General features: G+C 47.6%; 2 protein-coding genes across 5 annotated transcripts in view; one reads left to right on the plus strand and one right to left on the minus strand.

Moving 5' to 3' along the window:
* Nucleotides 1-673: 673 nt before the first annotated feature.
* COLEC11 (collectin subfamily member 11) overlaps nt 674-25,375 on the plus strand; it is a 48,861-nt gene continuing 24,159 nt past the window's right edge. For 2 of the 4 annotated variants that reach the window (XM_004609379.2, XM_004609381.2), the window contains exon 1: nt 695-812. In XM_004609379.2, coding sequence (XP_004609436.2) covers nt 695-812 — 118 coding nt within the window. Of the gene's footprint in view, nt 813-21,806; nt 21,879-25,375 lie in introns of all 4 variants that reach the window. The other 2 variants (XM_004609378.2, XM_004609380.2) reach the window with 2 other exon arrangements.
* LOC129399996 (60S ribosomal protein L17-like) lies at nt 2,980-3,546 on the minus strand. Its single transcript, XM_055122085.1, has one exon. The coding sequence runs from the start codon at nt 3,544-3,546 to the stop codon at nt 3,031-3,033; it is 516 nt and encodes a 171-aa protein (XP_054978060.1). The 3' UTR covers nt 2,980-3,030.

Consider the following 25,375-nt stretch of genomic DNA (forward strand, 5'->3'; position numbering starts at 1 on the left):
CAGTACCTGAGGTCCATTGGCTTTCCCAGGGGTCTCCCCATGAGAGGGGCTGGCATGGCGGTGGCTTTTCCCTGGGTGTTCCCATCACACTGACCCTGGTGTCTGGCCTCTGCGCTGTTCCCTGCATGTCTGGAACAACAAGTTCAAGACAACATCCTTGTCTGCGGTGGAGGCAGTACATTGGCAGCACCTGAAGGTGCAGGATTTCCCAAGCCCCCTCCACAGTGCCCCTCCCCGGTAGGAGACACCCCACATCTGCAGCACGGAGACCCACCGCCTATTTGGAAGTGTGTTCTGAAGGTTGGGAGGGTCTCAGTAGTGGCCATGCTAGCACAGTGGGCTTCATAGGGCTGGACATGGGGACTGGCAATTTCTTAGTGTCTGTTGGGAGGGGGAGAGGGGAGAGAGGGGGGCAGGGGCAGGTGGGGAGAGGGGGAGAGAGAGAGAGGGAGGGAGAGGGAGAGAGGGAGAGACAGGGAGACAGAGAGAGAGATACAAAGAGAGGGGGAGAGAAACAGAGACAGAGAGAGGGAGAGACACGGAGAGAGGGGGAGAGAGAGAGAGGAGGGTCCCTGGCAGGGAGGTGGCCTGCCTGTGGCCTGCACACTGTCACTCGCTGTCACTGGGCTCTGGAATTCCCGTCACTGTTTATTCCTTCCTTCATTTAGGAGTCAGTGTCCTGTGAGGGCTCATTATGAAGCGGGATCTGGCCCTAATTGGCCTGGCCCTCCTGTCGCTGCTTCCATCTGGACATCCTCAGCAGACGCCAGAGGACGCCTGCTCTGTGCAGATTCTCGTCCCAGGCCTCAAAGGTAAGCACCCACCAGGCCTCCCGAGCAGTGACCCATGTGGCAGGCTGGAGCCCGCATGTGACTGGCATAGAGCATCCCAAGTCACTTCCTGGTGCCAGCTCAGAGCCTATGCATGGCTGACTCTGATTATCTTGGGCAAATCTGCTATCTTTTTTAGGGTCTTCAATTTCCCCATGTGTAAAATTAAGGATTGCTTTATGTGATTTTTTGTTGTTGTTGTTTTGGGTCATACCCAGCGATGCTCAGGGGTTATTCCTGGCTCTGCACTCAGGAATCACTCCTGGCAGTGCTCGGGGGACCATATGGGAAGCCAGGGATCGAACCCAGATCGGCTGCATGCAGAGTAAATGTCCTACCCATTGTACTATTGCTCCAGCCCCACGTGATAGTTTTAAAACCATTTTTACTGAGATGCTGAGATTTACAGTCCTGTAAATTATATGTTTCATGCATCCATCGTTCCAACATCACACCGAGGCCATCAGGGCATGTTCCCACCCATGTCCCAAGGACCCTCCCAGACACCTCCCTCATGTAAACTCAGTTCTATAGGTAAAATATCTGGTTCTGATGATCTTGAACACTTGTTATCCCTCACCGTGTTTCTTTTTTATCCTTCATATGAGACAGATCTTTTAAAAAATTATTGTGGAGGTAGTATCACCTATACATGTAGATGAATAGAGCTAAACTGAAATTCTACAAAATTATAACATCAATGATAGTTATAATATGAAGTTGATAAAATATATTTTTTTCAAGAACTGCATATCATTCTTTTTACAGGAATATACATTAAAATGGATATTATAAATAATTCTGTGCTATAATCACTGTATCACTGTGATTATAGTGTATCACTGTATCACTGTCATCCCATTGATCATCGATTTACTCGAGCAGGCACCAGTAATGTCTCCATTGTGAGACTTGTTACTGTTTTTGGCATATTGAATACGCCACGGGTAGCTTGCCAGGCTCTGCCGTGTGAGCAGGATATTCTCAGTAGCTTGCCACACTCTCCAAGAGGGACAGAGGAATCGAACCTAGATCAGCCGCATGCAAGGCAAATGCCCTACTCGCTGTGCTATCACTCCAGCCCTTACTGTGCTATATATATACTATATATGTATATATAGTATATATATGTGCTATTATATGTATATATGTTTATATCCTCCTCTGTGCTATAAAGTTTACATGAAATAGTGGGTGGAGTGATAGTGCAGCAGGTAGAGCACTTGCCTTGCACTTGGCCACCCTGGGTTCAATTCCTGGCATCCCATATAGTCCCCTGAGAATCCCCAGGAATGATTCCTGAGTGCAGATGCAGGAGTAATCTCTGAAAATTTCCAGGTGTTGTCCCAAAAGAAAAATAGACAACATTTACATAAAATAGATAAATCCTACAAATGTAAAAGTTAGTAAGAGTAAGACACCAGAGAATGATATTTTTAAGAAAATCACCATCTTTGGGGCCAGAGAGGGAGTTCATACTTTGTGTACACAAGAGGTATGGGTTTGATCCTGGCATCACATGTTTCCTGAATATTGAGTCACAAATAGTGATATTTGAGTCCCACATATTTGAGTCACAAATATTGAGTGACACTGAGTGTGGCCTAAAACCCCAATGAGACCAAACCAAAACTAACCCAACAGACAAAGCCTGCACTCATGAGTTGGGGAGGCAGCTGAAATAGAGAAGAGATCACTAAGATAATGAGGGTAGAGGAATCGGTCGGGATGGGAGATGTGTGCTGAAGTAGGTAAGGCACCAAGCATGGTGGCCTCTCAGTATCTGTATTGCAAACCAGAATGCCCAAAAGGGGAGAGAGAGAGAGAGAGAGAAAGAGAGAGAGAGAGAGAGAGAGAGAGAGAGAGAGAGAGAGAGTGAGTATGGGGAATATTGTCTGCCATGGAGGCAGGGGGAGGGTGGGAAAGGGGGGGTATACCGGGAATATTGGTGGTGGGGAATGTGCACTGGTGGAGGGATGGGTGTTTGATCATTGTGTGATTGTAACTCAGACATGAAAACTTGTAACTATATCATGTAATTCAATAAAATAAAAAGAAAAGAAAAGAAAAGAAAAGGAAAGAAAGTCAACAATTTCTATGGAGCCTGGGGAGGTTTTTTTTTTTTTCATCAGTTTACTTAGATTTTTATTTTATGCTGAGCTTTTTCCCGGGCCATAAGTTTTTGCTTCTTCAGTTTCTTCTATGATATCTTTTTCTTCTGTGCAACTTCCTCTTCAGGTTTAGGAACAATCTGTTCTTTTTCAGTAAGAATCATCTCAATGTGGCAAGGAGAGCTCATGTAGGGGTTAGTTCGCCCATGAGCCCTGTAAGTTCTGCGGCGCATCTTGGGTGCTTTGTTCACCTGGATATGCTCAATGATCAGAGAATCTACATCTACACCCTTGAGTTCAGCATCACTTTCTGCATTTTTAAGCACGTGCAGTAAGAATTCAGCACTCTTTTTGGGCCAACGACCCTGTGTCCAGCCCCACTGCTTGGCCTGGGCACACCTCCCAACGCCACCGTTGTAACGCCGGAAGGGCACACACTGCTTCTGCAGAGTGACATCCTTCAAGCACTTAGTGGCCTTTCTGATATGCATGCCCTTGATGGCCTGAGCCGTTTCCCGATTGTTCTTAAAGTGCATGTGAAAGTTCGAGCCCTGGGACTTGCATGATTTCTTGGGGTTCTCGGGGTCCAGCGAGTAGCGCACCATGTCGGGACCTCTGACGGCCACTCATGGAAGAGGACCCTGGGGAGGTTTTAAAACCTTGTGATCCCCAACCAGAGACAGATCCATAACGTGAGGGGCTTGGTTCACATGGAATGTGGGGGGCCCTTATTCAAAAGTTAGAACTTTGGGAGGACTCCTGACAGGTGCTCAGGATACCAGGATGCCCTGACAGTGATTCTCAGCTGAATTGGGCTGGCGGTTGGGCTGGTGGTTCAGGACTGGGATGCAGGGGTCAGAGGGTGCCCTCAATGCTGCTCGGGTAATGGGGTGCTGGGGGGCCACCAGGGCTACACACGGCAATGTTTGGAGGACTGTATTGTGTCAGAAATTGGGCGGAGGTCAAGCACGTACTAGGGAGGCACCGTAACTGTCGTGCCCCCATAACTATGGCAAGAGTCTGGAGATGGGAACTGCATGCAGCCATGCACAGAGTTAGCTGGGGCTGGATGCTCCTAAGTGCAAGAAGATACGGGCACAACTAGTCTCAGACTCCCTCCCATGCCCCTAAATTCTATAACACCTCTCTTCTCCCCATGAGTCACAGGAGCCTTGAAGCCCTCAGTCTAGACTCCGCCAAACAGGCCTTAAAAAGAGGTTGTAGACTCTAACAGACTGTAGAGAGAAAGCAGACTTGGGGGCCTCTGTCTCACCTACTATATGGTCTCACCTACTACCATATAGTAGGTGAGACACTTGCCTTGCATATGGCCAACCTGGCATTGATCTCTGGCACCACATATGGTCCCCTGAGTCCAGCCAAAGTGATGCCTGAAAACAGAGCCAGGAGTAAACTCTGAGCATCCCCAGATGTGGCCCCCAAACAAAACAGACCAAAAAAAGGGCCTAAGAGATAACACAGTAGATAGGGTGTTTGCCTTGCATGCGGTTGACCCATTTTTTTTTTTTTTTTTTTTTTGCTTTTTGGGTCACACCTGGCAATGCACAAGGGTTCCTCCTGGCTCTGCACTCAGGAATTACCCTTGGCGGTGCTCAGGGGACCATATGGGATGCTGGGAATCGAACCCAGGTCAGCCGTGTGCAAGGCAGACACCCTACCCACTGTGCTATTGCTCCAGCCCCGGTTGACCCATTTTTGATGACTGGCATCTCGTAGAGTCCCCTGAGCCTGCCAGGAGTAATTTCTGAGCACAGAGTCACAAGTATAGTCTTGACTCTGCTGGATGTGATCCCAAACCCATCCCACTCTCTTCACCTAAAGCCTCTCCCCTCCAGAGAAAAGTGGACTCAATGAGAATGAGCCCCTGTGAGGACAGACCCTTTCAGGCCCCCTCAGGAGAGGAAAGCTGGGATGGTGGGGTGGGAGGTTCTGGCCAAGGCCAGGCCAGTGGCCGGAGGGCTGGGACTCGGGGTGGTCAGGACAGACACACTGCCCCTGCAGGGGCTCTGATCATGACAGGAATGAGACTATCGGGCTGATTTCACCTGCTGTGTGGACCCGAAGCAGCTCTGCAGCCCAGCCAGCCCAAGTGCTTCGAGGATCCAAGCCAGCAATGTTTGGTTTGTTTGTTTTCAGGTTACACCCAGGGTGTTCAGTGGCTACTCCCTGCTCTGCAGCTTGCTCGGGGGTCACTCCCAGTGGTCTTGGGGGGAATGTATAGTGCGAGGGCTGGTGCTCATCCTCTTGTAGTCCAAGCTCACACTCAGCCTTTTTTTTTAAATAATTTTTAATCAATGAATCACCGCGAGGTACAGTTGCAGACTCAGAAACTTTCGTGCTTATGTTTCAGTCATACGGTGATTGAGTACCCATCCATCCACCAATGCCCATTCTCCACCACCAATGATCCCAGTATCCCTCCTACCACCCATCTTCCCTCACCCCTCTGTCTCTGTGGCAGGGCATTCCCTTTTGCTCTCTCTCTCTCTCTCTCTCTCTCTCTCTCTCTCTCTCTCCTTACGGGTGTTGTGGTTTGCAATTAGAGGTATTGACACTCAGCATTTTAAAAAAATTTATTGAATCCCTGTGAGATAGTTACAAGCTTTCATGTTTGGGTTACAATCTCACAATGATCAAACACCCATCCCTCCACCAGTGCACATTCCCCACCTCCAATATCCTGGGTATACCACACCTTTCCCACCCTCCCCCTGCCTCCATGGCAGACGATATTCCCCATACTCTCTCTCTACTTTGGGGCATTATGGCTTGCAACACAGACACTGAGAGGTTATCATGTTTGGTCCATTATCTACTTTCGGCATGCATCTCTCATCCTGACTGATTCCTCCAGCCATCATTTTCTTAGTGATCCCTTCTCTATTCCATCTGCCTTCTCCCCTACACTCATGAAGCAGGCTTCTAGCTATGGGGCAATCTCCCTGACCCTTGTGTCTACTGTCCTTGGGTGTCAGCCTCATGTGATGTTATTCTATACTCCACTAATGGACACTCAGACTTTTGAGTCTCTCTGTGGCCCCAACATGCTGACACTCTTAACTAAGCTGATCATGTTGGAGAAAACTCAAATGGTCTCACCGGTGGGGTTCACTTGGAATTTAGGTTCCAAGAACAACCTTTGGCTTCTTCCTTCTTGGTCACCTAGTTTTAGGTGGGGGTGGGGGCATGGGGGTACCTCTCAAGCAATGCTCAGTCAACCTGGCTCACTGGTCCAGTGCTGTGCTTAGTGACTTGAAGCTGCTGCTCAGGCCCTGTCATACTGGGGGCCACCAGGACTGCAGTGATTGGGGAAACATGAGGTACTGGGGCTTGAACCAGGGGCCTGGTGCATGCCAGCCATGTGCCCCAGGCCTCTGAGCTAGCTCCTTGGGCCCCGGGAACCATATGTTTTAAGTAGGAAAATATGGTGGAAGGGCACGTTTTCTGCCTGGAAATCATTCCCCATGCAGACAGGGTGGGCACTCAGCTCCTGACTTCCAGTCTGGGAAGGGAGAACCCTGTGGAATCTGTGGCCCCATATGGGGAGGTGGGATATACCCTAGGCCTCAGTGACCCTGTCTTATCTGTTATGTTAGTGAAACTCTTCCCAGTTGCTTCTGAGAAGTGTGACAAGCAGCTACCTGTCCTGTCCCACAGATGCTGTTCTGAGCACATTTGCATGTGGTACCTCTTCAAGGCCATGCAGGGTTTTAATTTTTATTTTATTTTATTTTATTTATTATTATTATTTTTATTAGTGAATGACCATGAGGTACAGTTACAGACTTACAAACTTCCATGCTTACATTTCAGTCATGCGATGGTCAAGTATCCATCCCTCCACCAGTGCCCATTTTCTACCACCAATGGTCCCAGCATCCCTCCCACCATTCCCACCCTGTTCCCCCTCCCTCCACCCTGCCTCTGTGGCTGGCATTCCATTTTGCTCTCTCTCTTTCCTTTTGAGTGCTGTGGTTTCATGCAAGGGTTTTTCATGTGTGCTGAGAACGAGAGCTGTGTGGTACAAGTCCTGTCCTCCCCAGTCCCAGTCTCTTCAGTCATGAAATCTGGAAAAGAAAGCTATCTTGGGGGTTGGTAAGGATTAAACGGTGGCACTACTGCCAGGAGACACACTTGGGGGCTGGGGCAGGGTGATAGTGCAGTAGGTTGGGCATTTGCCTTGCATGCAGCCAATCTAGTTTGATCCCCGGCATCCCATACGGCTCTCTGAGCCCTGCCAGGAATGAATCCTAAGGGCAGAGTTAGGAGTAAATACTGCTGGGTGTTTCCCAAACAAACAAACAAACAAGCAAACAAACAAAAAACCAACAGACTACACACTTGCAGGCTAAGAACATTAGTAGTCAGATTCTTAGAAAACTTTGTGTTCTGCTGCCAAAGTCACATGGGGCCTCCCATCACAGGACTCCTGACCCAGGCCCCTAACCTTCCCCAGTACACACAGGAAAGGAGATCTTATTTTATTTTATTTAAAAAAATTTTTATTAGTAAATCACCATGAGGTACAGTTACAAGCTTATGAACTTTCGTGTTTGCATTTCATTCATACAGTGATTGTTTACCCATCCCTCCACCAGTGCCCATTCTCCTCCACCAATGTTCCCAGTATCCCTCTCACCACCCCCACCCCATCCCCCACCACCCCACCCTCCCTCTGCAGCAGGGCAATCCCTTTTGTTCTCTCTCCTTTTGGGTGTTGTAGTTTGCAATAGAGGTATTGAGTGGCTTTCATGTTCGGAGGAAAGAAGGTTTTATTTTATTTATTTTATTATTTTTTTTAATTTAAATTTTATTGAATCACCATGTGGAGGGTTACATAGTTCTCAGGATTATGTCAGTTATACAATACTCAAACACCCTTCCCTTCACTCGTGCCCATATTCCATCACCAACCACCCCATTAAACCTCCCGCCCCCTCCCGCCCCCCCAGTCCCCGCCTTTGTAAATGATAAGTTTCACTTCGTTTACACTTTATCTTGGTTACAGTCCATGTTTCAACACATAACTCACTATTGTTGCTAGGGTCGGAGGAAAGAAAGTTTTAAAGGACACATACAGAAGTACATTTACAGGGCCAGAGAGATAGCTCAATGTGTTGAGAGATACTTTGTATGCAGGGAGTCCAGGTTTCATCCCACAAGGACATGGTTACCTAAGCACTGCCTGATACCCTGTCCTGCATTGCTAGGAATGACCCCTGAGCACAGAGCCAGGAGTTTCCACGGCGCATTGCAGGATGTGGTCCAAACCAGTAAACACACAGATTAGGGCATGCTTATAGTTACAACAGAAAGTCAGTATCTTTTAAAGCCAGATCAAGTTGTAAATAAACCTTTCAGAATTCCACTTAAAATATGCAGTACCTTAAAATAGAGAAAAAAACTTAAAGAAAAAAGGCTGAGCCGTCAATCACTATGGCTATGGCTGATCATGGATTTGTCAGATTCTGGAAGAGTCTGTAGGGGGATCAGTTTTAACTTTAGTTTAGCAGCATTCACCAGGTGAAGTTAAGTTGCCAGTATTGCGATGTAACTATCAATATATCAAGCTTGTCTTTTATTTTGGGAGGGGAGGGCAGAGAGGGAGTGTTCCCAAACAGAGCTCAGAGGCTGGGGGCCACTCCCAGTGATGCTCAGGCTTACTCTGAGCTAATGACCCAGCGCCCAGCTCTGGCAATGAAGTGATGCTGGGCTGAGGCCTGTGAAGGACCAGGTACCCAACACCCCGGAGCTCTCTCTTGCGCCTTCAGGGACACCCCGAGGGCACAACTGATCCGGTGTTGGAATCTGCATCAGTCATGGCTTCTGCGTAATCCAGTGAAAGTCTGAGCTGGCCCAGTATGCAGGACAGAGACCTGTGTGATCTCTTCGGCCCTCCGCATGGCAACACCCAGGGACCCTGTGTCTCCTCTTGTCAACAACTTCTCCATGCTCATGCCACAGCTGAGTCAGTGAGCTGCTGCCCAAACTGCCAGGCAAAAGCTCTGTCTACAAGACTGTGGGCCTAATGGTGTTCTTAGCCATCCCCCTGTCCTTCAGCTCCGAGGATGAAGGTTCCTCAGAGAGCTGTGCCATGAGTTTGACACGGACCCCGCTCTCCTGGGGCGGGGGAGAGTGCTGCTGAGTCATGCTGATGCGCTGCGCCAAGTCTGGGGCTGCGAGTATGATGCAGACGTAAGTCACTGTCTCATGAGACAGACTCGAGTCCATTAAAACCAAAGGGATACATACGATAGGGACATTTCTGAACTTTTTCTGTTCTTAAGTTTTGAGGTCCACCTAGCCATCACCAGGGCTTACTACTGACTCTCTGCATGAGGGTCACTCCTGGGGGCGTGCAGGGGACCATATGTGTGCTGCAGACTGAACTGAGGCCAACCACATGCCAGGGAGGAGCCTTTTCCATCGTGCTCTCTCCAATCCCTCTGCATTTAGGGAAGCCAGAAAAGTCTGACCTTTTTCTTTTTTTTTTTTTGGGTCACATCCACCAAAATGCACAGGGGTCACTCCTGGCTCATGCACTCAGGAATCACCCCTGGTGGTGCTCAGGGGACCATATGGGATGCTGGGATTTGAACCCGGGTCGGCTGGCCGCGTGCAAGGCAAACGCCCCACCCGCTGTGCTATTGCTCCAGCCCCAAAGTCTGACTTTTTGTTATTCTCAGGCCACACCCAGTGGTGCTCAGGATTTACTCCTGGCTCTGTGCATAAGGATCACTCCTGGCGGTACTGGGGGGACCATATATGGGATGGCAGGGATCGAACCTAGGTCAACTGCTTTCTAGGCAAGAGCTCTACCCGCTGTGCTGTCCCTGCAGCTGTCAGAGTTTCTTGATCTTTTATTTCCAGCTTCTTGAGGTGTGTATGATTGAGAAATGGAAGCCATATGTAGTTGAGGCATGCATTGTGGTGGCTGAATCGAGGGCATGCAGGCATGATGCCCTCAGTCACGTTGGCGCCCCTACCAGCCTGCAGAGTCTCCCTTCTGTGTTTGTGGCCATAACCGGATATTGCCCTGGGACAGCCCGCTGATAGAGCATGCTGATGAGAAATAGCACCCCTGTCAGGACTGCCTTGATGTTTAAATTGGCTGTAGGGGAAAGGGTGAGGAAGGGGGTTCTCACCCTATGGGATTTCTAAGCAACCGAAGTTCAGGACCATGCAGATGTTTTTGATTTGTTTAATTATTTATTTACTTATTATGGCTACACTCAGCAGTGCCTACTCCTGGTTTAATGCCTGAGTTTGCTTTTGGTACAGTCAGGGAACTGTATAATGCCAGGGATCAAATCTGGACCTCTGCATGCAGTTTTCTGTCTGGATTTTTATATCACTGTATCACTGTCATTCCATTGCTCATCCATTTGCTCGAGCGGGCATCAGTAATGTCTCCATTGTGAGACTTGTTGTTGCTGTTTTTGGCATATCAAATACACCACGGGGAGCTTGCCAGGCTCTGCTGTGCAGGCGGGATACTCTCGGTAGTTTGCCGGGCTCTCCGAGAGGGATGGAGGAATTGAACCCGGGTTGGCCGCGTGCAAGGCAAATGCCCTATCTGCTGTGCTATCGCTCTGGTCATATATATGTCCATTGAACTATCCTTGGTACCCCTGGTCCCCTGAGCACTGCCAGGAGTGATCTCCGAGTATCACTGTGTATGACTCAAAAACCAAAAGAAGAAAGAACAAAGTGCCCTGAAAACTGCTGAGTGTTGCAAAAACAAAACAAAACAAAACAAAACAAAACAAGACAAAACAAAACAAAACAGTTACCTGACATTCATATGGGATGGAGACATAGTACAGTGGGTAAGTCAATTGCCTTGCATGCGGTTGACCTGGGTTTGATCCCTGATACCCCAGATGGTCCCTGAGCATGACAGGAGTAATTCCTGAGTACAGAGCCAGGAGTAACACCTGAGCACTACTGGGTGTGTCCCCAAACCAAACTGAAACAAACCAAAACCAAACACACACAGAGGGAGAGAGAGGGAGAGAGAGAGAGAATTTATTTTTGAGAGGAGCTTCCCAACCCATGCTTAGGGCTCAAGAGTCACCCCTGGCAGTTCTCAGCCTACTGGGTTGGGCGGCTCAATATTGAGGTCCTGTGATGTAAGGGTCCATTCGGGCCACCATGATGCCCTTGGGGGCTACCAAAGTTACACCCAGGAGTTCTGTGGAGTGCCATGTGGTGCCAGGGATGGAACCTAGAACCCCTGATGTAAAGCATATGCTTCAATGCTTTGAGTCTTTCCCCAAACATCCTCTCAAAATTTCTGAGGGGGTAGGCTTGCTAATATACATAAATGTTTCCACTGCTACAGATAATTTTTTTCCAGCCATCAAAGAAATATTGTCTCCCCCCACCCCCCCCGCCCCATCAAAGTGAGTTGTGACTCTCTCCCAGAGCAGAGAGTGTGTGATTATTAATGTGTTATTATTAGTCTTGCACCCCCCTGTACAGGTTGGTGCATGCCTTGTGCCAATTATCCCTGTGTTAGCTCCCCACTCTATTCTTATAGGTTGGATCAAACTTGAAATTAATTTACCATTGTTCCTCGAGACAAGGTTCAGACCTGGGTGACATGCGCATTGGAAATCTGTCTCCTCTGAGCTTCTTCCTCTCCACACCCCTGTGCCCTCCCTGTCCCCTCCCACACCTATCTCTGTGTGAGCATTAGCATTTGGGTACTTGAGCAGGCTGGTGGCTTGGCATGCATTTCTTTGTTCAGCCATGGGAACAAGTATCATGGCAGCCAGAAACATTTATAACTTTCTCCGCTGGCTGCAAATACATCACAGAATCTCATTCTGCAGAAAACAGCTGGCACGTGCCTTGCTCGCTGGATCTACAATCACCGCAGATGCGATTTATGTGAAAGCGTTCTGCTCGCATTTTTATATGATTTGCAGGGAGACCAGCAAGTAGTAAATACCAGCCACATTCCCTTTATTTCTCTAAGAGAGGAGTGAGCAGCCTGTTAATGATGGCGGAAAATGAGCTGGATTGTTGACGTGTTAGCCTCTCCTGGTAGAGAAATAACATGTCATTCAGAACTTGATGTGGTAAACGAGCCCCCTGTCAGTAGCTGATAAGAAAAGGAGGTGGGAGAAAGGCGATTGTTCTCCCCAGGTGTACATTATCAAATGCACATAATCTTTTGAGTGGAGAGGTTTATAGGAATATGGTGCTCAGCTATTAGCAGTCTCGGCATAGGTCTCCGTGCCCCCCGAGGCTCATGGATAAGGAACATTTCAAACTCTGCCACATAGCCGCAGTGCTTGCAGGCTGCTTTGTTCAAGAAGACTGTTGTCTCCAAGGAGGAGAGCTAGAAGGGACAAGCAGGGAGCAAGCCTGTCACCCAGGCCCCTTGCTGTCTTTGCTGTGACCATTGAAACATTAGGATGAAGATGGTCAGGGGGCAAAGGGCTTTTCACAGGAGCCACCAGCCTGGCATCTTACCTGGACCCAATACTTCCAGCCTTGGCAACGGAGAAACTGGGAGAGTCCATGCATCTAGCATGATAGGAGAAGGTTTTCTCAAGGTTTCTTTATATATATGTATATAGTCACATCTGGTGATGCTCAGGGCTTACCTCTGGCTCTGTCTCAGGGATTACTCCTGGCTGTACTTGGTTGACCATATGAGATGCCGGGAATTGAAATCCAGGTCAGTGGTTGTGTGTAAGGCAAGCAGCTTCCCTGCTGTACGCAGTCCCCTCGGCCCCCCATGAGAAGCTTTTCAAAATTTTAAAAATTGTATTGAATCACCGTGAGATAGTTACAAGCTTTCATGTATGGGTTACAATCACACAGTGCTCAAACACCCATCCCTCCACCAGTGCACATTCCCCACCACCAATATCCCTGGTATACCTCCCCTTTCCCACCCTCCCCTGCCTCTATGGCAGACAATATTCCCCATACTCTCTCTACTTTGGGGTATTATGGCTTGCAGCACAGACACTGAGAGGTCATCATGTTTGGTCCATTATCTACTTTCGGCATGCATCTCCCATCTCAACTGATTCCTCCAGCCATCATATTCTTAGTGATCCCTTCTCTATTCCATCTGCCTTCTCCCCTCTGCTCATGAAGCAGGCTTCCAGCTACGGGGCAATCTCCCTGGCCCTTGTATCTGCTGTCCTTGGGGGTCAGCGAGAAGGCTTTCTGACCTAACTGTGCTCTTCCTTTCCCCAGGAACAGACATGAGGATTCAGGGTATCTGCCAACTCTATTTATTTATTTATTTATTTGTCTTGGTGCTACACCTTCAGTTGTATTCAGGGCTTGTTCCTAGCTCTGAGCTCATAGTTCACCCTGGAGAGCTTGGAAGACCATGTAGGATGATGGGGGATAGAACCTGGATGGCCGCTTGCAAGGCAAGTGCCCCACCTGTTGTACTGTCTCTCCAGCTGCCCTTAAATTCATGTTTAATCCAAGGGTGGTTACCCAGAAATCTTAGGGAGAATGGTGTGTGTGTCTTGCGAGAGGTAGAGACTAGTGAGAGATACAAGGAAATCATGAGGCGTCAACTCTTTAGAAATATCTCCCATAGTCTCACTGTTTTGGGTTCAGAGGTGTGATTCAAGTGGTAGCACACGTAGCTGCCCCCTTGAGCACTGTAAGTGTCCCCTCACCTCTAGCACTTCTAGGTGAGAAGACCTGGGTCTGGTTCCAGACAGTGCACGGCCTCCTGGGCACTGACTGGCCTGAACAATGAGTGGCTCAAATTAAACAAAACACTCAAGGGGACTGGAGTGATAGCACAGTGGGCAGGGTGTTTGCCTTGCACGTGGCCAACACAGATCCTATTCCCAGCATCCCATATGGTCCCCCAGCACTGCCAGGAGTAATTCCTCAGTGCAGAGCCAGGAGTAACCCCTGAGCATCGCCAGGTGTGATGCAAAAAGCAAAACAAAACAAAAACAAAAACAAAACTCCAAAGCATTTTAGTGCTTTTAGTAATATTTTATTCTTTTTTAGCTTTATTTCATCTGGCGCTATTGTTTATTATTATTAGTTTGGTTTTTGGACAATACCTGTTTGTGCTCAGGCCTTGCTCTTGGCTCTGTGCTCAGGGATCACTCCTGGTGGGGCTCAGGGGCCATAGGCGGTGCTGGGATAGAACCTACGTCGACCACAGGGCAGACACGTGTCTTACTCTTTGTACTGTCTCTCTAGCCCCAGATGGTGCTGGTGGATGGAAACGATAGGATTGATTTGATCAGCTTATTGATGTGGGAGCAGGTGGAGGCAGGTAGAAATTAGGTAGAAATTGGTCTTCTCTTTTCTGAGAGGTGAATAAGGGTTAGCATTGCCAATTAACTGACAGCTGGATGGTTCTGTTGGATTCAAATAAATACTTTGGTACCCTAGAGAGGTGTGGTCAAGGTTGGGAGTGGAGTGGCCACATGTCTGAGATGTTCTTGTCCTTGTTCTCCTGGGGCTTCGTCTGTCTGTGAAGTGGATGTCATGTCACCCACACCTCAGCCTTATGTGTGTGTGTGGGGGGGTCAGCTCAGATCATTAGATTTTGGAAATAAGTCAGTACCTGAGTCTAGATTATTCACCTCAGCCTTATGTGTGTGTGGGGGGTCAGCTCAGATCATTAGATTTTGGAAATAAGTCAGTACCTGAGTCTAGATTATTCACTCCGAAGAGAAAAGCTAGAGGGCGCACTGAATGTTCATTTTCTTTTTTTTCTTTTTCTTTTTTTTTTTTTTTGCTTTTTGGGTCACACCCGGCGATGCACAGGGGTTGCTCCTGGCTCTGCACTCAGGAATTACCCCTGGCGGTGCTCAGGGGACCATGTGGGATGCTGGGAATCGAACCCGGGTCGGCCGCGTGCAAGGCAAACGCCCTACCCGCTGTGCTATTGCTCCAGCCCTGAATGTTCATTTTCTATCAGCGTTGTCAGAAGGGCGGTGTCAAGACTTCTTCCGGCTGCTCGGGGAGATCAGGCCTCCTCAGATCTGAATTCTGTCCTCACACAGTTTTAGTCCAGTGGGAGGAGAGATGGAATCAGTCCAGTGGGAGCAGAGAGCCACAGTGTGGCTGTGATGCCGCTCACCTCTTGCTAGGGGGCGCTACTGTCCTTCACCAACCCAAGGGCTGGATTGTGTTATTTCCCCACATACAACATGCTGGTCGCTTTCCTGGGCCCCAGTGCCACACATCTGAGTGTTTTCTTCTTCAGCCCCTTTCAGCTCTTTTGGACCAACTCCATCCTGTCTCCTTCAGCCTCACCTGTTGCAGGTGCTGTTCCCTTTCCTGACCTGTATAAATGGTAATATTTTTTTTTCTTTTTGGGTCACACCCGGCAATGCTCAGGCGTTACACCTGACTCTGCACTTAGGAATCACTTCTGGTGGTGCTTGTGGGAACATATGGGATGCTGGGGTTGAACCCAGGTTGGTCACGTGCAAGGCAAATGACCTACCCGCTGTAGTATCGCTCCTGCCCTGGTACTTTTTTTTTTAGTTATTTTTTTTTTATTTTTATTGAATCACTGTGAGATAGATCCTTACAAAGTTGTTCATGATTAGGTTTCTGTCATACAATGTTTCAACACCCATCCCTCCATCAGTGTACATTTTCCAGTACCAGTGTCTCCAATTCCCTCCCATCACTGCCCCCCCTGCACCTGCCTCTATGACAGGCACTTTCTCTCTCTCTCTGTCTTTCTCTGTCTCTTCTCTGTCTCTCTCTTTCTCTCTATTTCTGTCTCTCTCTTTCTCTCTCACTCTCCTTTTGGGCATTGTGGTTCGCAATACAGGTACTGAAAGGTTATCAGATATATCCCTTTATCTACTTTTAAGACTCAGTTTTTGCCCAGTGTGATTATTTCCAGCTATTGTCACACTGGTCCCTTCTCTCTTACCTACCCTCGGCTCCCCACACACTTGTGGTTGATTCCAACCATTTACCGGTATTCCTAGCCCCTATTTTCCCTGGCCATGGATATTAGTCTTCTACTAAATATATTTTTTGTCTGCTGCAAATGAATGCAGTCAAGCTATGTCTGTCTCTCTCCTTCTTACTCATTTCACTCAGCATGTATACCTGTATAAATGTGTAAATGACCACTATAAATGTTTCTTTCTCCACCTGCACAGATGCATAAATGATGAAACTTTCCTCCCCTGTGCAGGTGCTATTTATTTTCTTGTATGTGCAGGTTCAGTGGCCCCATTTCTTAGGGCACTTTACTTTTACTTTGGCCACATCGACCAGGCTTCAACTTAGAGCCACTTTATGAGAGAGGACTTTTTTGATCCTCAGTCATAATTCTCTCTATCTTTACTATTTCACTTATTGAAGTTATTGCCTCATTTTGTTTTTGTATTATATGTTTACAAATAGCAATTATGTTTTCTCCCTCGTGGTGTTTTTAAATTATCAAGAGAATCCATATCCATCTTAAATGTTCAAGTTTCAAAGTCCAGGAAACATAGGCCACTAGCCTACTTCCATGGCAGTCAGCTCAAACAATTCTTTCTAAATCACGTTGCACTTGGAATGAGATGAGCCTTCCTTATCTCTTTAAAGTCTTTCACAAAATCATAATTTCTGTAGAAATCTCCATATGTTTTCTTTCGTGGTTCAGTCACAACAAACTTATAAAATGTTGCGATCCTGTGGCTACAATGAATGTGCCAGCAATATGATTTCAAGAAGCCCACACATCCGAGGTTTTGCCAGTGGATGCAGGACGTCACGACAGTTACCCACTCAGTGTGATGGCCATCCAGAATGAAGGAGGAGCGGCTGGTCAAATGAGAATTCTTACACCAATCTTATTCCCATGGCATGAATCTTGAAACATTCTTATTCCTCCCGGGTAGCCTATCGAGTTCCTCTTTATTCATGATGTTCTGTGGTCAGTCTTCTGTGACTAAGCTACTTCTCCCCCATTTTTCCTGCGTAGTGCTCTGTGGGCACTTTTTCTGTGCTCCTTCATGCCTCTCCTTAGCACTGGAAGAGCACAGCTATCAACAGTTCTCTGGGCATCAGAGATTTTTTTCTATCTTTCTGGAAAGGATAAGGTATACATTGGGAACTTCATCCATCCCTTAGATTCTTTTCTTCAACGTTCAGCTTTTTCTTTTCTTTTTTTTTTCTTTTTGGGTCACACCCGGCGATGCACAGGGGTCACTCCTGGCTCATGCACTCAGGAATCACCGCTGGCAGTGCTCAGGGGACCATATGGGATGCTGGGATTTGAACCCGGGTTGGCCGCGTGCAAGGCAAATGCCCTACCTGCTGTGCTATCACTCCAGCCCCTCTTTTCTTTTTCTTTTTCTTTTTGGGTCACACTGGGCAATTCACAGAGGTCACTCCTGGCTCTGAACTCAGGAATTACTCCTGGTGGTGCTCAGGGGACCATATGGGATGCTGGGAATCAAACCCAGGTCGGCCTTGTGTAAAGCAAATGCCCTACCCACTGTACTATCGCTCCAGCCCCAGCCTTCAGCTTTCTAACTTGCAAACCAAGCAACACTTGCTGCTTCCTTTTCTCTTTGTGCAGCACCATGGAAAAGTTCTTCCTCCTAATCTTAAGCTTCACGAATAAGTGTTTCAATCACTGGCCATTCTGTTACTTAGCCTGTAGACAGAGCCAGTTATTTTAGTTGCTGTAATTTAACAGCTGGGGAGATTGCATAGGGCTTAAAGCACTTGCCTTGTATGCCACTGACCTGGTTCGATCCCCAGTACCATGTATTGTTCACTTGAGCTCCACCGAGCAGTGATTTCTGAGCTCAGAGCCAGAAGTAAGCCATGAACACAGTTAGGTGTGGCCTCAGAACAAGACAAAATAAAACAAAAAACCAAAGAAGTTGAATTTCATAGGTAGCCTCTCGGGTGAGTAATTTTCATCACTCTGTACTTGACTCTATTTGATTTCTGTGGAGAGAGAGAGAGAGAGTGTGTGTGTGTGTGTGTGTGTGTGTGTGTGTGTGTGTGTTTCACTGTCTTATTTGAGACGCTTAAGGCTGTTCCTCAGCATTGTTTCCCTGTTGTCCCTTTATTTTCACAATGCCATTGATCCTGCGTGTCTGATGATACTTTATAGTGGGTATGTCCTATGGGCTGGTATTTCTTGTTAGATTACCAATGGCTTCTCCAAGTGTTGCTTTCTCTGTAATTTCATTTTTTGGGTTCCATTTGTACATTTTTTCTTTTATTATAATATTTTAATTGCATCAGTCTAAGATGCACAGTTACAAAGTTGTTAATCATTGAGTTTCAATCATACAATGTTCTAACACCTGTTCCTTCACTAGTGTACATTTCCCACCACCAATATCCCCTAGTTTCCCTCCGGCCATTCCCTGGCCCCCTCCAGCCTGCCTCTGTGGTAGACATTTTCCTTCTCTCTCTCTCTCTCTCTCTCTCTCTCTCTCTCTCTCTCTCTCTCTCTCTCTCTCTCTCTCTCTCTCCTCTTGCAACGCAAGTACCAAAAGATTATCATGTATATCTCTTTATCTCTTTTCAGCAATGAGTTCTTGCCCAGAATCATCATTTCTAGCTCTCATTGTCATAGTGGTATTCTATTCACTCTCTATTCTAACTGCCCTCCCTGCTGCCTACCTACTACTTGTGACCCTACTTCTTGTGGTAAGTGTCTAACCATGGACTGGCACCCTGATCCTCATTTCTACAGTCCTTGGGTAGTCCAAGTGTGTCCTTATCATAATTTTATTTCTTTTAAAATATAAGGGAACACTGAAAACTCCCTAGAGATTCAGGGTCAGGAATGTGTGTAAGCATGCCTCCATCTGGGACCAACCAAAGGGCCACCAGCAGTGGAGCAGTGCCAGGGATGGGGCAGACCTGTCCTTTTAGCTGATGTTGGCACTTGCTTTGCTCTTGTCTTAGTTTAACTAAAAGTAAATGGGATGCACCTTCCTTTAGGCCTGATGACAAGCCTTGGGAATCCCACTGCTGGGTGTGGGGCCCACGGAGTGGAGAAGGACTGTCACCTCTCTTAAGCCTCTCACCAGGTCACCAGGTGAGAAAGGTACCTGGGGAGAGGTAAGTGGGGAGCACCAGAGTTGATCAGAATGAGCTGTTTTGTGTCTGCCTAGGGGAGTCCATGCTACCCATCATCCCCACATCCACTCTCAGTTACTCCTAAAAGGAGGAGGAAACATATGGGACCAGAACAGGGCCTGGATAGTGGAGGGGAGACCCAGGTGGGGGTAATCTGTACAGGAGGCTGGTGATGGAGGCACCAGGCAGAGACCATGGCTCCAGGTGAGGCCTAGCAGGGGCCTTCCCCCAATGGGTTTCTAACTAAACAGCCCACTGGTGGTTTCACATGTCTTTTGACAAGGACAGTTGCATTTTCCAGGCCTTGTGTTTGGAAGATCTTTGTGGTTGAGGCTAGGTGGAAAGTCTCAGGGAAGTGGCGTGAGGTCCAGTTGGGGTGTTTTCTTTTTTCTTTTTTTCTCTTTTTTTGAAGCACCGTCAGGTAGTTACAGACTCACAAACTTTCATGATTATGTTCCAGTCATACAATGATCAAGTACTCATCCCTCCACCAGTGCCCATTCTCCACCAGCAATGTTGCCAGTATCCCTCCCCCCAACCCTGCACCCCTCCCTCTCCCCGCCTCTGTGGCAGGCACATTCTCTTTTACCCTCTCTCTCCTTTTGGATGTTATGGTTTGCAATATGGGTACTAAGTGGTCATCATGCTCAGTCCATAGTCTAGTTTTAGCACACATCTCTCATTTTGAGCGAGCCCTTCAAGTATCATCTACTTGGTGTTCCCTTCTCTATCTCAGCTGCTTTTTCCCCCAGCATGCGAGGCTGGCTTCCAAGCCCTGGAGCAACCCTTCCAACCCTTATCTCTACTATCTCTGGGTGTTAGTCTCTTATGTTAATTTATATTCCACAAATGAGTGCAGTCTTTCTGTGTCTGTCCCTTTCTTTCTGACTCATTTCACTTAGCATGATACTTTCCATGTCATTCCACTTACATGCAAATTTTATGACTTCATCTTTTCTGACAGCTGCATAGTATTCCACTGTGTAGATATACCAAAGTTTCTTTAACCAGACATCTGTTCTCAGGCATTCAGGTCTTTTCCAGATTCTGGCTATTGTAAATAGTGCTGCAATAAACATACAAGTGCAGATATCATGTCTACTATACTTTTTTGCATCTCCGGTATATATTCCCAGAAGTGGTATTGCTGGGTCAAATGGGAGCTCAATTTCAAAATTTTCGAGAAGCATCTGTTAGGGCATTTTCATCTCTGCTCCTACTGCATGCCTCTCTTTTCTCCTAGCAGACAATGGCAGACTCTGTGGACCCCTTCTCCACAAAGCTGCAGAGATGCGGCAGAGCAGGGAGACCCAGGGACTGACTGGGAGCAGGAGATGTGGGTGGGGAGGGGATGTGGGTAGGGAGGGGTCTGTAGATGCTCACACCCACTGCACGAGGGAAACAGGAGCATCCAGGGAGAAGGAGGAGCAAACTCCGACATGACATAGCTGGCTTTGTATACAGTGATCACTCTTGGTGGTGCTTGGGGATCGTTTGGGTTGCCAGGGATCAAATTGCATTTGGACATGTGCAAGGCGGATGCCTTACTCATGTTGTGGGGCTGGGGCCATGGTGTAATGGGCTGGAGCCCATTATTTGCGTGCAGGAGCCTGGACTTCAGTCCCCAGAGCTCAGATCTTCAAGAAATAACATGTCAATTCCAGAACGGGCAAAGTCCTCTTGGGAGATTCATTTCTGGGAACAACCATAAAATTGATTTCGGACATGCTGGGTGTGGGGACTCAGGGGAACCAATAAACAGTCCATCTCCTCCTTTCAGTTAGGAACAGAATAAGAGGACAAGAGGGCCTGAGAGAAAGCACAGGGTTTAGGGGTACATGGCCAGCAGCCACCCACCTCAGGTTCAATCCAGGCACCACATGGACCCTGGACATCACCGGGTATACTTCTGGAGCCCCCCAAACACCATTAGCTGTAGCTCTGGTGGCCCCTGAGGGATAACCGGGTGGCCTGGTCAATGTCAGTATTTCAGGGTCTTGTAAGCACTGCATACTTGGGCCCTGACAGCCTGCTGGGCTGAGTATTGTGAGGAGTGGCCCAGAAACCCACTGAGCCCCAACTTAGAGTCCCCCTCTCCCCCAAATAAGTAATAAAGGTAGTAAAGCAAAGAATGGTAGGTGTGTGCATATGGGCTTCTGATATGACTTGGTGCCTGGCACAGGGGGTGAGCCCAGCTCAGACTGACAGCAGACACCCGCCCCCACCCCAACAGCCCTGATCAGGCAGCTGTGCCCACTGGATCCAGGAGCCCCCCTCCCAACCCCCCAGCAGATGGGGCTGCTCTGGGGGCTCACACTTGTGAGCACCCGTGTTCATTTTTTCCTCAAGGGGTCAGCAAAGGGCAGAGATGTGCTTGTCATGGGGACACTCCTTCCCTCTGGGGTGAGGCATGGAGCCTTGAGGGCACCAGAGCACAGTGCTGGGGGAGCGGATGACACCCCAGGGAGAGGGACATGCGGGAAGAGTCAGCAGGACAAGGAGGAGGCTCCTGGGAATGGGCTGCGGGAGGAGGCCTGAGAGAGCTTTGGACCTGGAGGAGGAGGGGAAGGGTGAGCACCCCTGATGGGAGAGGATGGGTGAGAGAGATGGTGGTGGTGGGGGAGGGGTAGTGGGGAGAGGGGGATGGAGAGGAGAATGGCCTGGGGCCTGACTGACTCATGGATGTGGGGCTTTCCCTTGGTTATTCCTCCACAGCTCACCCGGAGTCCGTGTAGTGAGTTCTAAGTGCATGTGACTTCTTCTACAGGGGATGCTGGTGAGAAGGGAGACAAAGGTGCACCTGGACGTCCCGGAAGAGTTGGCCCCACAGGAGAAAAAGGTATCCACCATCTCAGGACCCCTTCGAGAGTTGCAGGAGGGTCCAGCCGGGCAGAGGGTGGTATGGGCCGCTCCGGGGAGAAATAAGCTTGGGGGGGGGGGGGAGAAGTGGCTCAGGAAGGCAGATGTGACGCACGAGGGGGCTCTCGAAAGCGGCACTCTTAGTTTCCCATCTGCAGGCCTCCAGGAACAGAGTGCCTCACGGGAGTGCACCGAGCTTCAGTCTCATCTGCAAAATGGGTTGATTTGTGGGTGTTGCACACATAAATGCAACCAAGAAGGCGTGCAGGCAGTCATGGGTATGTGCAGACAACTTGGTATGCAATAATGCAAGTGTGCAAATTAGCCAGCGATGTGGGTAAAAGATGCACACACTTGGATGGGTGTACAGGGCTCATGTAGTGGGTCCCTTCTTAACAGCATGGGTCTCTAATCACTAACATCGCTTTCTCACTGGACAATGGCTCAGTCATCTGCTTTCTGGGGTGGACCAGGGCATATAGGACACGCATGGGTGTGGAGTACAGTAGGTGGTTGTCCAATAGATTTGCATGGCCATTAGGATCGACTCCCTTTTACTGTCTTACTTCTTTAAAATAATATCATTAAGAACTTTCTCTAAACTTATACACAATTCTATGAGAACAGCTATAGAGATTTTATTTAGCTAAACATTGAAAAGTTAGGTTATTTCTAGTTTGAAAATATGACAGCAAACAAAGAGAGTTGAATATGCATTTCAAGTTCATGCAGCTTTTTTTCTTTAAAAAACAAATACAAACTTTTGTTTGTCTTTGGGATATGGGCTGTTACACAGAGCTTACTGCTGGCTTTGTATTCAGTGATCACGCTTGGTGGTGCTTGGGGATCATTTGGGTTGCCAGGGATCGAATCACAATTGGACATGTGCAAGGCAAACACCTCACTCGCATTGTGGGACTGGGGCCACGGTGTAACAGGCTGGAGCCCATGTAGGGAGACCAGAGTTCAACCCCCAGCACTGCACAATTTCCCAAACACCACTGGGAGGGACTCCTGAGCACCAAGCACATTGGGTGTGGCCTCAAAGCAAATAAAAGCTTTGAAGGAGTAATATATAACAAAATAAAATTAAAGATTTACAAAGTTGATGGGCTGGAGTGATAGCACAGCAGGTAGGGTGTTTACCTTGCACGCGGCCGACCCGGGTTCAATTCCTCCATCCCTCTCAGAGAGCCCAGCAAGCTACTGAGAGTATCTCGCCTGCACAGCAGAGCCTGGCAGGCTCCCTGTGGCGTATTCGATATGCCAAAAACAGTTAACAACAAGTCTCACAATGGAGACGTTACTGGTGCCCCCTTGAGCAAATTGATGAGCAACGGGATGGGGATGACAGTGACAGTGACAAAGTTAGTAGTTTCATTTAGGCATATAATATTTCAGCACCAATCCCCCAACCAGTGCCAACTTCCATCCACCAGTGTTCCCATATTCCATTCCCCTCCCCTCCCCCGCCTTAGACTTGTAATGTCTATATACAGTTAGACTTGTGGAGTATATTTCATATCCAGAGTGTTCTGTCACCACTGCAAATGCCAGGCACTGATTTTTATTTGTTTTTTTTTCCCCCTTGGATTAAGAAGTTAATTAAGAACAAGTGAAGGGCTGGGGTGATAGTACAGCAGTGCTTGTCTTGCCTTGTGACTGATCCAGTTTTGATCCCCGGCATCCCATATGGTCCCTCAAGCACTGGCAGGAGTAACCCCTGAGCTCTGTTGGGCATAACTCTGAAACAAAACAAACAAAAACCAAGCAAATCATTCTCAGAGATTAAGGTTCAAATGTACAGAATCTGTTCACAGAGAATAATCATTCTTTCTGTTCCTGCCCTTCCATGCCACTTTCCCCATGACTATCATTTTTATAATGTTTCCCCCCCCTAGGAGCTACACCCAGCAGTGCTGGGGTGCCAGGACCACTCCTGGCAGTGCCCCGTCTGGCAGTGTGGCCCTGGTGGTTGAGTCCTTAGGCTGGCAGTGCTTGGGGACCCCCAGGGCCACATTGCTCAGTGCTAGGGATTAAACTCAGCAATTTGCTAGGTAAGTGGTGGTCTACTGATTAGCTCATCTTTTTGCCACACTGTTTTTTTTTAAATCTTTGCAAATATTTAATTAATTATTTTATTTTTGAGGTTTGAGACCATATCCTGTGATGCTCAGGGATTACTCCTGGCACTACATTGGGGAATTACTCCTGGTGGTGCTCGGGGGACTGCATGAGATGCTGGAATCAAACCTGGTTTGGCTGTGTGCAAGGCAAGCATCCGACCCACTGTACTATGTCTCCGGCCCCTCTTTGCAAATATCCTATGAATGCAGATATTTTTAAAATACATTTAAATAAACACATTTATATTGGCCTTTGTACAAATGGTTGCATAATATAGATACTGTTCCACATTTTGCTCTTTTCACTTAACCACGTCTTTGGAGGACATGTAGGTTTTTCTCATTTTGAATATAGTGACTGGGCATTTTTTGGGTGCGAATTCATCATGTTTTATCTAAATGCTCTTGTTGGGCGATTTACATTTTCCTAGGGGTTTGCTGCAGTGAATAATCTTACATATGTCATTAGAAAATATATATGAGCATCGCTTGAAGATGAATTCTTAGCAGTGTAGTTGCAGCACGAAAATACATATGCATTTGGTATTTTGGTATGTATTTCCCTCCACAGGCTGGAGTGATAGCAGAGTGGGTAGGGCATTTGCCTTGCATGTGGCCGACCCAGGTTCGATTCCTCCATCCCTCTCAGAGAGCTTGGCAAGCTACCGAGAGTATCCTGTCTGCATGGCAGAGCCTGGCAAGCTACCCATGGTGTATGCAAAATGCCAAACCCCCCCCCCCCCCCCCCCGGTAACAACATGTCTCACAATGGCGATGTTACTGGTGCCCCATCGAGCAAATTGATGAACAAAGGGAGGACAGTGCTACAAGTGCTATTTCTCTCCACAAGGATTGAATCAATTTCTCTCTCACAGCAGCGCATAAAGACGTTGTCCCCGATCCTCTGACACCCTCGCCAACTTAGAAGGCCACCTGACAGTAATGAAATGCCACAGCTCTGTATTTCATCTTACACTCTTTATTATGAATGAGTTGAATCACTATTTTTATTGTCTTTAAAAGTCATTTGTATTTCCTTGTCTTTCTGGGTTTTATTTTTGAGGGGAGATGATCTTTTTCTGTTTTTTTTTTTTTTAAACCCTTATATGTGTGTTTTCCTTTCCTGATGTATAAGATACTTTGAACTTTCATTTTCTGGACATAGCTCTAGTTATTTCCTTAAAATAATTCACTAAAAAAAGTCTCTAAGCTCCTATACTGTTTGAAGTTGGGAAGCAAGAAACCATCAACTTTATTAATTTTTACGAATATTTTCTATTTCTCCGAAGAATGTGTTTGGGATTTTGATAGGGATTGCATTGAATCTTTATATTGCTTTATGTAATATTAT

The sequence above is a fragment of the Sorex araneus genome, chromosome X (genome assembly GCF_027595985.1).
Source record: "Sorex araneus isolate mSorAra2 chromosome X, mSorAra2.pri, whole genome shotgun sequence".
Lineage (NCBI taxonomy): Eukaryota > Metazoa > Chordata > Mammalia > Eulipotyphla > Soricidae > Sorex > Sorex araneus.

Coding starts and splice junctions, on each gene's coding strand:
- LOC129399996 (XM_055122085.1), bottom strand. CDS start 3,546: ATGGTGCGCTACTCGCTGGACCCCGAGAACCCCAAGAAATCATGCAAG.